This window comes from Sorex araneus, chromosome 2 (genome assembly GCF_027595985.1).
Source record: "Sorex araneus isolate mSorAra2 chromosome 2, mSorAra2.pri, whole genome shotgun sequence".
Classification (NCBI taxonomy): domain Eukaryota; kingdom Metazoa; phylum Chordata; class Mammalia; order Eulipotyphla; family Soricidae; genus Sorex; species Sorex araneus.
Window position 1 is genome coordinate 75,058,528 of NC_073303.1, and position 14,484 is coordinate 75,073,011.

General features: G+C 47.3%; 1 protein-coding gene across 1 annotated transcript in view; it reads left to right on the top strand.

Moving 5' to 3' along the window:
- Positions 1-14,484, top strand: part of SBSPON (somatomedin B and thrombospondin type 1 domain containing) — a 29,797-nt gene that overhangs the window by 12,203 nt on the left and 3,110 nt on the right. Inside the window, exons 3-4 of the mRNA XM_012936086.2 lie at positions 11,986-12,076; positions 13,665-13,841. Of these exons, the coding sequence (XP_012791540.2) occupies positions 11,986-12,076; positions 13,665-13,841 (268 nt within the window). The remainder of the gene's footprint in view (positions 1-11,985; positions 12,077-13,664; positions 13,842-14,484) is intronic.

A 14,484-nucleotide genomic window follows, 5' to 3' on the forward strand; every position in this document is an offset into this window, starting at 1 on the left:
CTGTCTCTCTGTCTCCTTGCAGTGCTTCTGTGCAGTGCCTGGGACCCAACTGAGCCACTGAGCTATGTCCCCACTCCCCACTGCTCCTATTTTCTTTTCTTTTCCATTTAAAACGTTTTCTTTTATTTTATGAGGTGGTTCACAATATTTGATTACAATTAATATCCAAACACCAATCACATCACCATTACATCTTCCCACCACCCAATTTGAGATGTTTCTATTCCAAGCCCCAATCCCTGTCTCAAAGCACAACTGAAACAGTATATTTTGTATTATCCGTTATGGAAGACCATCTTATGATGTGGCACACAGCCGTCTTGGTCCAGGAGTAGTTCATGTGGATGTGAGGCTCAGGCCGAGTGTGTGGGGAATAGGCTGGATGCTGGCGGTGGTTGGGTTCTAGAGGTTTTTGCCTGCTAGGGCTGGGTCCCTTGGGGCAAGGACGGCTCTCACCACCACCCTTGCCTCTGTGGCGCCCCAACAAAACAGCCTGACTGCCCCTATTTTCAACTCAACTGGATTGGAGCAGGTGTGATCAGATTTATAATTTGAAAAAAAAAAAACGGGCCAGAGAGATAGCACAGTGGGTAGAGTACTTGCCTTGCATGCAGCGAACCTGGGTTCAATCCCAGCACCCCCTACGGTTCCCTAAGCACCGCCGGAAGTATCACTGGATGCGGCCAAACCACCACCACCACCACAATAGAAAAGATACATAATTTGAGAAAATCATTTTGGATATGGGGTGGCCAGTGAAGAGCCAGGCTCCTGAGTGAGCCGAGAGCCATACGAATGAGCAGAAGGCCAATGCCCCATGTTGATAAAGATGGAACTTGATAGGAAGACATTCTGACTTCTCAAGATCACAAAGTCCTGTGCTCTTCATAAGAACATGGAAATTCACACCAGCATGACATACCATTTTGTCCTTGCTCCTTTAAGAAATTCCACATATACACATTTCCTTAAAATCAACTTGATGCCAGGCACTATAGGGTCACAAAGACCTGCTATCACATAAATCACAAAAAAATCCAGTTGCCATTTGACATAGCTGGTAGCAAATAATGGGAGGTCTGTGGAATTTGGGGTGTGTAGAATTAGCAGATTTCCCCTAATTTGGAGGCAGGGGAAGAGCTGGATTGGGAAGAGGGAGCCAAGGATCTCAAGGATACAGGGAGGCAGGGGTGGGCTGAGAAATGTCACACTCGCAGGCAGAAACCAGCAGAGACACTGGGAGGGGAAGCTAAGAGGTCTGGGGGCTGACCTGGAACAAGCATAAGTTCAGGGAGCACGTTAGCTTTATTAAATGGCATTACCTGAACGGCAAGCAGGGGCTGGCCCAGAGGCTTAGGCTGTGCAAGGAAAACCCCGGGAAGACGAGGGCGAGGCCAAGGCGCTTACAGAAGACAAGGAAGAAGTAGCTAAAGATGGGACTGACATTTTTGTTAGTTTTGGTTTTGCTTAAGGGCCGCATGTGGCAGTGCTCAGGGCTTACTCCTGGCAGGGCTTGGGGGACCACATGTGGTGCCGAGGATTGAATGAAGTTGCCTCATGCAAAGCAAATGCCTCAGCTCCTGTACTTTTTCTCCAGTTTTGATTTTAGTGATAGCACAGTAGGTAGGGCGTTTGCCTTGCAGGCAGCTGACCTGGGTTTGACTCCTCCATCCCTCTCGGAGAGCCCAGCAAGCTACCAAGCATATCCTGCCCGCACGGCAGAGCCTGGCAAGCTCCCCGTGGCATATTCGATATGCCAAAAACAGTAACAAACAAGTCTCACAATGGAGTTGTTACTGGTGCCCACTCGAGCACATCTCTGAACAACGGGACAATAGTGCTACAATGCTTAAAACCTACTCTTGATCTTCCAGAAAAGGGATGTTGCCCTTAGTGACAAGAGATTCAGCTCTGGAACATCAGCCTTCAGAGCCTCATCCTTCTTAGGCAACGGCACATCCTTCTACCAACCTTCCCTTACCACTCTTTAAAACAGTACAAGGCAGTTTGCCGGAAAGGAGGGGGGAGGGCAAGAAAATCAATGTAGATACTACAGGGTGGGGTCAAGAGCAAGCAGGGGGCATTGAAACCACCAGGGCCCCAAGGGCCTCATCTCCATTTGACGAGGCCATTCCCTAATCCTCTGACTGGGCCAAGTCTCCAAGCTACACGCTGCCACATATCCTGACATTCACAGCTACCCCTCACCTACGCCTCCTCCTAAGCTGCAGAAGAGAATTTTATCTGATTGATTTCTCAAGAGGTATTAGCGACCGTGACTCAACACCAACAGGAGAGATTGTGCTCAGGAGTTACTCTAGGTGGTGTGCAGGGGGCCATCTGTAGTGCCAGGAATCTAACGGGGGGCGGGGTCATCCCACCTGTGCTGAGGGCCTCCTTCTCTGATGACAGACAGAATCTCCTCATCTGAAAGGCCACAGCTCCACGTGGCATTTACAGCTCTCATTTGCATCCCAAGCTTGACCTTTTTGTAGGTAAAGGAATGATGACCCCTGTCCCAAGTTTGTAAGGAAGGACAGGACTCCTTGAATACCCCAGTCTTGTGGTCCTTAAACTGAGTCCTCAGAATTCGACAGCAGCCTCCGGCTCCCCTGGGAACTTATTAGCAATGTAAGTTCCTTTGCCCCCACTTGCACCCCATCAAATCAGCCCCACAGCGTCCCAGGTCCCCACTGTGGTCCGAGCCTGGGTACCTCTCAGCTCCCTGCATCATCATTTGCTGGTTCAAGCGGCATTTTCCAGAATGTTCAACACCCCTTCCCCCCACCCACCAAAAAAAGACTGGGGGAGGGTTACTCAGGAAAATGTGGAATAATTCAGCTTAGTTTCTTTTCTTTACCAAACACTTTTTTTTCGGAAGCTCCCTGTTCATGAGTATTCCCATTCTATAAGGGGGCAGGTAGGAAATGGAGTGTTGGAGTGTTTTCCCGCTTTATTAGACTACCTGGCCCTTTTCTCCCCAGGGCTTCTTTGCCAAATTGCTCTGTGAAGTGATAGGAAACGAGGGGGAAACAAGAAGAAATGAGCAAGAATGATATGAAAATCCAAACTAATGGATTCTCCATGCCTCCGCCCTCCATCCCGTTTTACCAGCGATCCTGTGCCTTCAGTGATTTATTAAAGACACAATGAGGGGCTGGAGCAATAGTACAGTGGGTAGGGCGTTTGCCTTGCACGCGGCTGACCCGGGTTCGATTCCCAGCATCCCATATGGTCCTCTGAGCACCGCCAGGGGTGATTCTTGAGTGCAGAGCCAGGAATAACTCCTCTGCATTGCCAGGTGTGACCCATAAAGAAAAAAAAAGACTGAGCAGCCACTGCACGCCAGCACGATGCACGTTTGGGAATTGCAAACTTAAGCAACACACATAGCAAGCTGTAAGTCTTGATGATGGCAGAGCCTCGTGCAGTGTGTAAGTTGGCGGAGCATAGATGAGGGGCACCCACCTAGAATCTCTCAGTCCTGCCACTTGGTGTGCCCACTGTCTCTCCCACTGCACAGAGGAGGGCCTTTGTTGCACTCCTGTGCCAAACACCTACAAGCGCTGGGCTCTCAAAAAAGAAACTTTCCCAGTCACACGTCAAGGGAGCTATTAAGATCAGTGGACCAGCTGCTTTCCCCACGGTGAGGCTGAGCCTCTGCGCCCCGATGGGCTGGCCCTGCCACTTCCCCAAATGTGGGAAACGCCACAGAGTTGTCTGTGGAAGTGGGGAGCTGCGTTAGCGCTCTCTGCTGGCTGGGGTGGAAAGGAAATAGACATTTCCAAGAGGCCAGGGGAGGGGACTTATAAAGGACAATAGAACCTTATGGAAGGCTGAACAAGGGGACTCGTGAGCTGGAGAGATTGAACAAGAGTTAAGGTGTTCCTCTTGCACACTGCCAAAGATTCACTTCCATCCCCTGAGCACTGCCAGGGGTGACCCCTGAGCACACAGCCAAAAGTAAGCCCTGAGCACTGCTGGATGTGGCCCAAGAAAAATTAAAAAAGAAGGAGGTGGGGGCGTGGGCGGGGTTGTGTCTGCAGCACAGGACATGCTACCCGGGAAGGTGGGTTGACTCCCCCAGCAAACCTGATTAAAGGTTTGAAGCTCTCTAGGAAGTGACTGGGAAACAGCTGTCCAATCAGGCAGCTCTGCTCCATTGCCAGGAGATGCCCCAGAGCTGCCACTGGCCAGCTGATCTGCGCATGCCTGCGCGGGGGTCCGCAGCAGCCCTGCAGGTGGCGCATGCTCAGTGGAGATCAGGGGCACATGGACTGAGATTTGCTCTCTACCGCCTTCTGTCAAGGCCTTACAGCTGGCAGATTGCGAAAGAGCCTGCGATGGAAAGCCTCCCTGCTTTATCGATTAATTAAAAAAAAAAGATCAGCTTGCCCGGAAGAATTTGCAGTCTGAGCCACATTTTGCAGGGTCAAATCCAGTCCTCACTGTGTCTCAATATGAATCCTTAACATTTGCATGGCAGAGCTTCTGATGAGTTATTGATTCTAGTCTTGTTAGCAGCTCTCTTGTCACTTGTCACTTGTCATCCCATTGCTCATCGATTTGCTTGAGCGGGCACCAATAACGTCTCCATTGTGAGACTCGTTGTTACTGTTTTTGGTATATCAAATATGCCACGGGTACCTTGCCAGGCTCTGCCTTGTGGGCAAGATACTCTTGGTAGCTTGCCGGGCTCTCGGAGAGGGACGGAAGAATGGAACCTGGGTCGTCCACGTGCAAGGCAAACGTCCTACCCGCTGTGCTATTGCTCCAGCCCTAGCAACTCTCTTTTCTGTGGCTGCTTAACAACTCACCACAGACTTCGTGGTTTGAAAGAGTCCAGATGTATGGGGACAGAGAGCTCGCTGGACTGGCTCGGTGTCTGCTTCCTTGCGGGAGGCCTGGGTGTAGTCCCTGGTACCATATGGTTCCCCAGTACCACTGGGTCTGGCAAAATAAAAAAATAAATAAAAGGCAGCACAAATGTCTTATCTTTCTGTCCCTGTAAGACTTTCAACACAGTCTTGTAAGTTTAGAATTGATGTGAGCAATCCAGGTTTCTTGTAGTGCTAGCAGCCTAAGAAGGTAGCAGACTTGTCCCCAAAAGATACCTCATCTGCACAGACAGAAGAAGCAGCTTTTAGGGCCAGAGCAATAGGTAGGGCATTTGCCTTGCACGTGGCCAACCCCGGTTTAATTTTCAGTACCCTGAGCCTTTCCAGCAGTGATCCTTGTGTGTGGAGCCAGGAGTAATCCTGCACACTGATGGGGGTGACCCTAAAATAAAGCAAAAATTTTAAAAATAAGCAGTTCTTATAGAGAAAGATCTGGGATGCACATTTTTATCAAGGGCGGGCTTCAGGCTGGTGGATGCCACAGTAATGAATAAATTCCCTCGAACTCTCTTGAAGCATATTTCATCGGATCTGTAAACCTAAGCCAACGTTTTTGAGTAAGGCATCAACCTGCCCTTATCTAGGGCTTTTGGGGGAAGGATAAGGCAAGGAAAATCGTTCCTGCCCAGAAGAGCTTGTTAGTTTCTTCATTTTGATTTCAGCTCTGTACTTGGGGCATTAGGGGAGGTTGCAGTTTCAATCTGTGCAAAAATCAAGGGGTTACCAGGCTCTTTTATTGTGTGCTGGGGGTAGCAGGGGCAGAATCTCTGTCCTTGACTTTTCGTGGGAGAAAATGGATCTTGGCTGTCTAAGAGTGGAAACTTTACATGGGGAAAGTAAACCTTATAAAGAATGAATGAGCACACATATTTAGCGGATATTTCCAAGTTAAGTGTTGAAGGCTGGTCTGGCTTCTCGCTGCTGCTTATAGTAAAATGAGAGTGTAAAGAATTAGATGGAGGGAAGAACAGTTAATCCAAACAGATCTGATGAGTTCTGTTAAAGTGCCAAAGGTTGCTAAAATTAAGGCAGTCACTCTCCAGAAAGCATGTTCTGGAAGGTGGGTGGGGCATGGGGGAACCCTAAACCCCATCCACACTATGGCTGCAGGATCTTTTGTCAGTAACTCCTGAGGTTAGAGTTAATAGATGAACTCAAACTTCTTAACCCAACGCGTTGTCTTAGCTCCACACCTAGAGTGAGAAATGGACCTCAGAGGGATGGACTCAGGGGAGGGCGGGGCTGCATTCCTTCCTGGAGGCTCTGGGGGAGAACATGCTTCTGGGCAGTTGTCACTGTCCCGTGACTGTCCCTGCCTTTTTGCTCCGTGCCCACAGTCAGCAGCGTTGCTTTTCTCTGCTCCTTCCTTCCCTCCACACCCCTTCTTCTGATCCTCCTCTGCAGCCACGCTCAGCCCACCCGGATAATCCAGAATTATCTCATCACCTGCCCCTGCCGCAGTCAGCTACAGAGCTACCTTGGATGCCATTTGCAACCTTATCTCCCTTTGCCGCATTCCCCACTGCAGTCACAGGTTCTGGCATGGGGGACATGGACCGTTATTCTCCACAGCCCGGGTGGGAGGCAACACGGCTGTCCCTGAGTGACGCGAGGGCATTAGAGGTGTCAGGGGGTGATGGCGTCTGTGAAGGTTCCTGGCACTTCAACCTGGATCTTGTGGCTGCAGCTACGGTCCCCAATCCCTCAACCCCCAACCACAACCCATCAGTGTTATGCTGCTGTCAAAAGGCAAAAATTGCTATTATAGATCCTAAAAACTAAGTGGTACGAGAGCTCATGAGGCCACACTCCTGAAGTGCTCTCGTGAGTGGCATTTCTCTGTTGCGTTTCAAGCACAGCAAGCATGACTGTATTTTTATTGTCAAAACAGGTCTAGAAAGTCACATTGTTAGGTTTTGTCACACATTTGATGATCTCCATGCCTATTCCTTCTGAAAGGACTTCAACCTGTTTTATAAACCAAATAAATGCTTCCAAGCTGGCATGAGTGATCAAATGTGCATTCTCTCCTCCCCTCTGCTATCTCTACTGGCCTGTGATCTTGTTGTTGTTCTGTTTTGGGGTCACACCCGGTGACTCGCAGGATTTACTCTTGGCTCTGCACTCAGGGATCACTCCTGGAGGGGCTCAGGGGACCAAAGGGGTGCTGGGGATTGAACCCTGGTTGGTCACATGAAAGGCAAGTACTGTGCTATCACTCGGGGCCCAGGCCCGTGATTTTAAGCCTGTGTTTGTGACACCCCATTGTGTCACAGAATTTATGAAATTAATTTACTTTCATGTTCAAAGAAATTGTGTGTGGTGCCACACCGTTTGAAGTGGAACTTTTGTAAAGTGAAACAATGGGTGGTGGCGAATAGGATGCCAGGAGAGCTGGCAAGCAGCCTGCCAACAAAGAGTCTATTTCATTTGAATATTGTTGCCAGGAAGAGAATCAAGCTTTTATGGTGAGCCCGTGTCCCGGGGCGCTGGCTCCATGCTTTCACACATATGCAGAAGTGAACCTGTAGGCAAAAATCATTTCCAAATTATGACTCTTCATAAAAAAGAAACAAATTATGACTCTTCAGTAATGAAAATTTGAAATTATGGGGAATATTAAAAAGAGGTGCTGGTTCAGAGAGCCACAGGCAATCTGGCTTCTGGTCTCATTTCTGAAAATGAGAGGGCAGAGAAAGGAGAGAGGGAGGGAGAGGGAGAGGAAGAGAGAGAGGGAGAGTGAAAGGGAAAGAGAAGAGAGAAAGAAAGGAGAGAGAGAAAGAGAGAGAAGAGAAAGAGAGAGAGGAGAGAGAGAGAGAGAGAGAGAGAGAGAGAGAGAGAGAGAGAGAGAGAGAGAGAGAGCACTTCAAAAGAACCTGCTGCGGAAGCAGGCCAGCCTGGGGTTGGGCCAGCCAGAATGTAGGGGAGACAGCTTCCAAGAACACACCCTTGCTTTTTTTCTATATGTACATTTAATTAATCATTTAAAATTTATTTTAATGAATCATCATGAGATACAGTTGCAGACTTACAAACTTTCATGATCACATTTCAGTCATATAATGTTGAAGTACCCATGCCTCCACGAGTGTCCATTCCCCACCGCCAATGTCCTCAGTATCCCTCCCGCCACCCCACTCCCTTGGGTGGGAGACAGCCTTGCTTTTATGACAGGTCCTAGCCGGGCTTGGCCCCGAACATGGAGAGTCAGTTGGTCTGAAACAGAAGCTTTCTTCTTCGTTGATTCTTGCTTCGCTGTGGACCCTTTCGCCTTCATCTTACCTCGTAGAGCCTAATGTTTTCTGATGAGCAAAACTGTCCCAGTAGCTTTCCAAAACTCTGCCCTAGTTTTCATTGTGGGGGCCACATCCTGAAGTGCTTGGGTTGTTCTTGTTTGGTTTGGGGCCACACCCAGTCGTGCTTGGGGCTTACTCCTGAGTCTGTTCTCAGTGATCTCTCCTGATGTGTGGTGAGATACTAAACCCGGGTTGGCCGTGTGCAAGGCAACCAACTTAGCTGCAGCACTGCCTCTCTGGCCTTTGGCCAAGTATCTGTATAAAGTTTGGGGGGCGGGGTGAAGGTGAAGCACTGTGACGTGAGGTAAGCAAGGCTGCCGGCATGCAAGCTGCCCTGTCCTGCTCCCCAGGAGTGTCCCTCACCCTCACCCGCGCCACGTGCCCCAGCCCCAGCACCTCATGTCTCTGCATCACCAACCTCTCAGGCCTGTCTGACAGGACTGGCCACCACACGTCCCCATCACCTCAGGCTGGGGCTCTTCATGAGATTTTTTTTCTATTTTAAAAAATGTTTCTTATTGAAGTTTCTTATCATTTCTTTATATCTGAACACTTTTTTTTTGTGTGTGTGAGTGTGTGTGTGAAAAGTTTAATTTTGGTCACATCTGACTATGCTCAGGACTTATTTCTTGTTCTGAGTTCCGTAATCACTCCTGGGGGTAATCGGGACCAAATGGGGTGCTGGGAATCGCACTTGTGTGAACTGCATGCAAGGCAAGCACCCTACCTGCTATACTGTCACTCTGGCTCAGCAAACCAAGTGTCTTCTCCCCTTCAGTATCTCTCTGGCCCTGTTTTGTACTTCTTTCATTTTTTCTTTTTTTGCTTTTTTGGGGCTGGAGCGATAGCACAGCGGTTGGGCTTTCGCCTTTCACGCGGCCGACCCGAGTTTGATTCCTCCCCCCCTCTCGGAGAGCCCGGCAAGCTACGGAGAGTATCGAGCCCGCTCGGCAGAGCCTGGCAAGCTACCCGTGCGTATTGGATATGCCAAAACCAGTAACAATAAGTCTCTCAATGAGAGACGTTACTGGTGCCTCAAACAAATCGATGAGCAACGGGATGACAGTGACAGTGACTTGCTTTTTGGGTCACACCTGGCGATGCACAGGGGTTACTCCCGGCTTTGCACTCAGGAATTACTCTGGCAGTGCTCAGGGGACCATATGGGATGCTGGGAATTGAACCCAGGTCGGCCATGTGCAAGGCAAATGCCCTACCTGTTGTGCTATCGCTCCAGCCCTGCTGTTCTGTATTTCTTAACTAAAAATTTTCCCCTGACCTATCTGACAACTCCTTTGAACTTTTATAATAACATATGTAAAACAAAAACAAATTAGGGATCAAAAATGTTTGGGCTACATAAACACTTTTCAACAATTTTAAAGTTTATAAATGTATATAATTATAAAGTTTAAAATTTTTAAATGTGACGCGGACTTAGCAGTAGATATACTTTTTTCACAGTGTGACTTAGGCACATAAATGCATCAAAGCAGCAGAAATGGAAACAATATGTGAGAAAATAAAAATCTTTAAGCCATTTGTGTTTCTGATAATTAGGGCTCAAAGACAGAGAAAAAGATCTGAACACAAATGCACTCACTGGTTCATTTTTATTCTGTCAGTGGATTTGGGAAGTTCAAAAGCTACAGTCCCATTTAGAAAGCCTGACATGTTTTCTTTGGAAACAAACATATTAGTGCAACCAAACCGCGCCACACAGCTGGGTCCAAGGCTGGCTCTAGATGGGGATAACGCTCATGCTGGAGAGATTAGGAGCCCAAGCAGTTGAGATAAATAAGCACGGTACCGCTAACTCTTGGGAACAAGTGGCTACCAGCTGCGGGGCAGCTCCAAGCCTCTGGTAATGACTCGTTAAGAAACGTTACACGAGAACCAGGGCTGCCACCTAGTGGCAGTAAGTGGGCAGTGATTTACATTTACATGCCGTACCTTTGCTCCAACTCCACACCTTTGAAGCCTGCTACCAGCACCCTCAAACCATTTTGTTGTGTTGCTGACCTTGGATTCCCATACACCAACATAAGCTGGTTTCCAACACTCCAGTTTCTGAGAGGAAAGATTAGGAACCTGGACCATCTCAACTGAAGTACTCAGTATAGGAACAGGAGACAGCGGGGAAATTGAGCTTGAGTGTCATTCATTCATTCATAGATGCATTCATTGCATTCATAGCTGAGTGCATAAATGTGTGAGGATGGCAACGATGAAAGGGCCAGGATCCCTGAGCCTTCTCCTAGCTCCATACAGTGACGGCTGCCTCTCAAGCCGTAGAGATGAAAGGAGTCACGGAAATGAACCACAACCACACAGGGATGACAGGTGTAAGACTTGTTCTTCTTTTCTTCTTCCCTTTCTCCTTTCTTCTCTCCTTCCTTTTTTCTTTGTCTTCCTCCCTCCCCCCCTCTTCATTTTATTGAGGGAGAATTTTTTTTCTAAGGAGAATGTGAAATTCTACATCAGAGGAAAAGATGAAAGGCTGAAGTCAAGGCAATTCATGTCCTTAAAGAAGACCCCGGGCACCTCACCCCCCACTGGAGTTCTGGCCCCTTTCCTGCCCTCCCACCCTGAGTACCAGGGTTTGGAGAGGGAGGAGGAGAGGATGAAGAATGGGTCACTTTGCATTTTCATCCAAGACTGGCGTGGGGTGAAATAAGTGCTGGCTGGTTATATCTAGGCTATGAAATTGGTCTGGAAACTTCTAGCGTTCTGGGAGACCAGCTTTTCATGGGAGGAGTCCTCCTGGCTTCCTTTGATTTGATTTGTCCATTTTCCCCCTCCCTTATCTCCTCTTTCTGGATATATCCATATAGCTCATTGACCTACCTATTCAGTATATGTACGTACATATATATACATATAAATATATACATATATACATACATACATGTATACACACATCCATATATACACTCATATAAAATTATAATAAAATGTTATGTGTAATGTTATGTCATAAACATATAAACACACATGTACACATAAATGTTATATTTATATATACATACGGGTAGGGCGTTTGCCTTGCATGCAGCTGACCTGGGTTTGATTCCTCTGCCCTTTTTTGGAGAGCCCGGCAAGCTACCAAGAGTATCCCGCCCACACAGCAGAGCCTGGCAAGCTACCCATGTCGTATTCAATATGCCAAAAACAGTAACAACTAGTCTCACAATGAGGTGTTACTGGTGCCCACTCAAGTAAATCGATGAGCAAAGGGATGACAGTGATACAGTGGTATAATGAAATATATATATATATATATATATCCATTTCCTTTTCTCTTTTGCCTTCCCTTTTTCCCTTTTCCCCTTTGGCTACCTTACTCTTCCTACCTTTCCTTTTCCTTTCCTATTTTTTCTTATGAACCAACTCTCTTTATAGTTTCTATCACCTCCCTCCCTCCCCATTATTTCTAAAGCTTCTTATCATTTCCTCTTGGGTGTCCTTCGTGTTCTTACCCAGTGATACGTGTTACCATGCACAAGCGTGCTGCCAAGCGTCTGTGCGTCCTCCCTGATATTCAGAACTGCTTATGGGGACGTGACCCGACCTCACTTCACTCAATGGTGAGCACAGACTTCTGGTTTTAAAGATGAAGTTTATTTTTACTTTTTTTGTGGCACCAGTGGTCAAACCTAGATGCTCATATAGGCAAGGCAAGTGCTGTACCACTGAGCAACACTGCCTGCCCTAGAAGGAGGTCTTCAGTGGGAGTGAAATCCCATGGAAACCAGGAATGTGCATCTCCAATGCTGTTCTCCATTTTCCAGTCCCCGCCCTTATAACTACCTCTGCATTCAACAAGGAGAGGATGAGAAAAATCCCATCTCCAAACTGGTCTTCACAGCAAGAAGCTCCTGGGTAATTTAATGTTTTTCTTGCTTTTATTTTGTTTAATTAACTTCTTGCATTCGTTTAATTTACTTCTTGCATGTGGTCAAATCAATAGATAGGGTTTCTTCGGTTGCTTTGATTATAACATGATTCTTCAACACACAGTTGGAAAAGTCTCCTGCTTGTCTGGTAGGGACAGAAAAAATTTTCTGTCTCTGAGGTCTGCTCTCCAATAAGAAAAACAGAGTATAAAAAGAAATTAATTCAAAGTAAAAAAAATAATTATCACCCATTCTAAGGATGTTCTTCTTTACAAGTCTTTACATGACCAAAGAAAGTTTAATACACCATGATCTGCTTTGTAGATGCAGAGAAAGCTTTTGATATTCGTTCCTGTGGAAAACCCTCCACATTATACATGAACTTCTCTCAGTATCGTGCAGATTATGTACAACAAACTCACAGCTAACATTATCCTTAACAGGAAAACTGAAAACTTGCCCTCTAAGATCAGGCCCCATATACGAATGCCCATTCTTACTACTATTATTCAACATAGCATTAAATAATCTTGCCACAGCAGTTAGGCAAGAGGTGGACAAGGGATAATGATGGAAGTTCTTGGGCATTTTGGTGGTGGTGGTGGTAAAATAACTTCATTCATCAAGATCATAAAAACTGGAGCTGGAGCGATAGTACAGTGGAAAGGACATTTGCCTTGCACACGGCGGACCCAGGTTTGATTCCCAGCACCCCATATGGTCCCCCAAGCACTGCCAGGAGTAATTCCTGAGTGCAAAGCCAGAAAGAAGCCCTGTGCGTCACCTGGTGTGATGCAAAAAGCAAAAAAAAAAAATCATAAAAACTAACACTATTATGACCATGTCACTTAAATTACAATAAAAATTGTAAAAAAAAAAGTAATAAAAAAATTCGCCCATGTCAGGATGCTGCCCCTGGACCTTCAGAATCCATGGTTCAGAGCTCAGCTTCCTTTAGCTCAATGTGTATGAGGAAAACTAGCTGCTGTCATAGAAAAACTTCTCTCAGCTTCCTGTTTCCTTTTAACACTGATGCCCAGCATAACCTGGATGCTTGACTTCAAGTCCACATGAGTTTTCTTGTACCAGGTCGTGCCAGGGAGCTGGATGAGAGAGTAGGGGACATTTACGGGGGAGAATAACATGGTGCTGGTGTGGGGTGTCACAGACCCTCTCCTGGGACTTGTATGCTCTCAGGCCTGAACAAGTACTTGTTCAATCTCTAAGATAGCAATAAAGTTATCAGGGGTGTCTGCCCTTGCAAAAGGTGCTTTTACATGCAATTTGGTAGACTAGACAGACTATTTCTATAAATTCATATGGACTAGATGAATCAGGAGCTGAAAAAACAAAAACAAAAACAAACAGAAAAAGGCTGCAAGGCTGCCTGCAAATATTAGTGAGACACCGTTGGGATTGAGAAAGTTGCAAGTTTCCCAGCCTGCCTGGGACCGAGAGGTTCACTGTAGCAGCGCTGCCTTCTCTGGAGTCAGGCATGCTTGGGAGTCGTCATCCTGACTCCGCAATATCGTCTAAACACAGCCAGTGATTTGTTCCATTCTGGTTTGCTTTAGCTACTGTATGGAGTTCAGGACAGAATCATACACATCTCACTGCAGTATGGAAAACCGACCCCTGACTCGATGGATGCAGTATATCCGGGAGGGGTACACAGTCTGTGTTGACTGCCAACGCCCTGCTATGAATGCTGTGAGCCACCGTTGCTCTGGAGACGGCCTGGACTCCGACGGGTAAGGGAGAACGTGGCTGAAGAGCTTTTCTTGTTATTATGTTTTGGGCCACCCTGGGCTGTGCTCAGGCCACCATATGGGATGCTGGGGATGGAACCCAGGTCATCCATGTGCAAGGCAAGTGCCCTACCCACTGTGCTATCACTGTGGCCTTCTTGTTGTTCTTTTAGACTCATCCTCTCTGTGTGCTGGAGAGTGATCTGTGCACTGATCTGTGGGAGGGATCTGGGGAGTAAGATGGTAGAGTCCGGACAAGTGGACAGGTCCAGTTCACTCTGTGGGACTCCTACTTTCTACCAGAGACTAGCGAGTAAAGCTAGTTACTGGGATCCAGACCCATCTCTCAAATGATCACCTAATCGTACCAAACCAGTGTTAGGTTTTGTTTGTTCTGTGGTGCCAGGAATCAAACCCAGGTCTCGTGCATGCAAGGCCTAAGCTTTACCACTGAGCCCTGACCCTAGAAGCAATGATTTAAAATTTCCTGAGACCCACTTAAGACTAACAGAATCAGAATTTTTTTTTGGGGGGGTCACACCTGGCGATGCACAGGGCTTACTCCTGGCTTTGCACTCAGGAATTACTCTTGGTGGTACTTGGGGGACCACATAGGATGCTGGGAATCGAACCAGGGTTGGCCGTG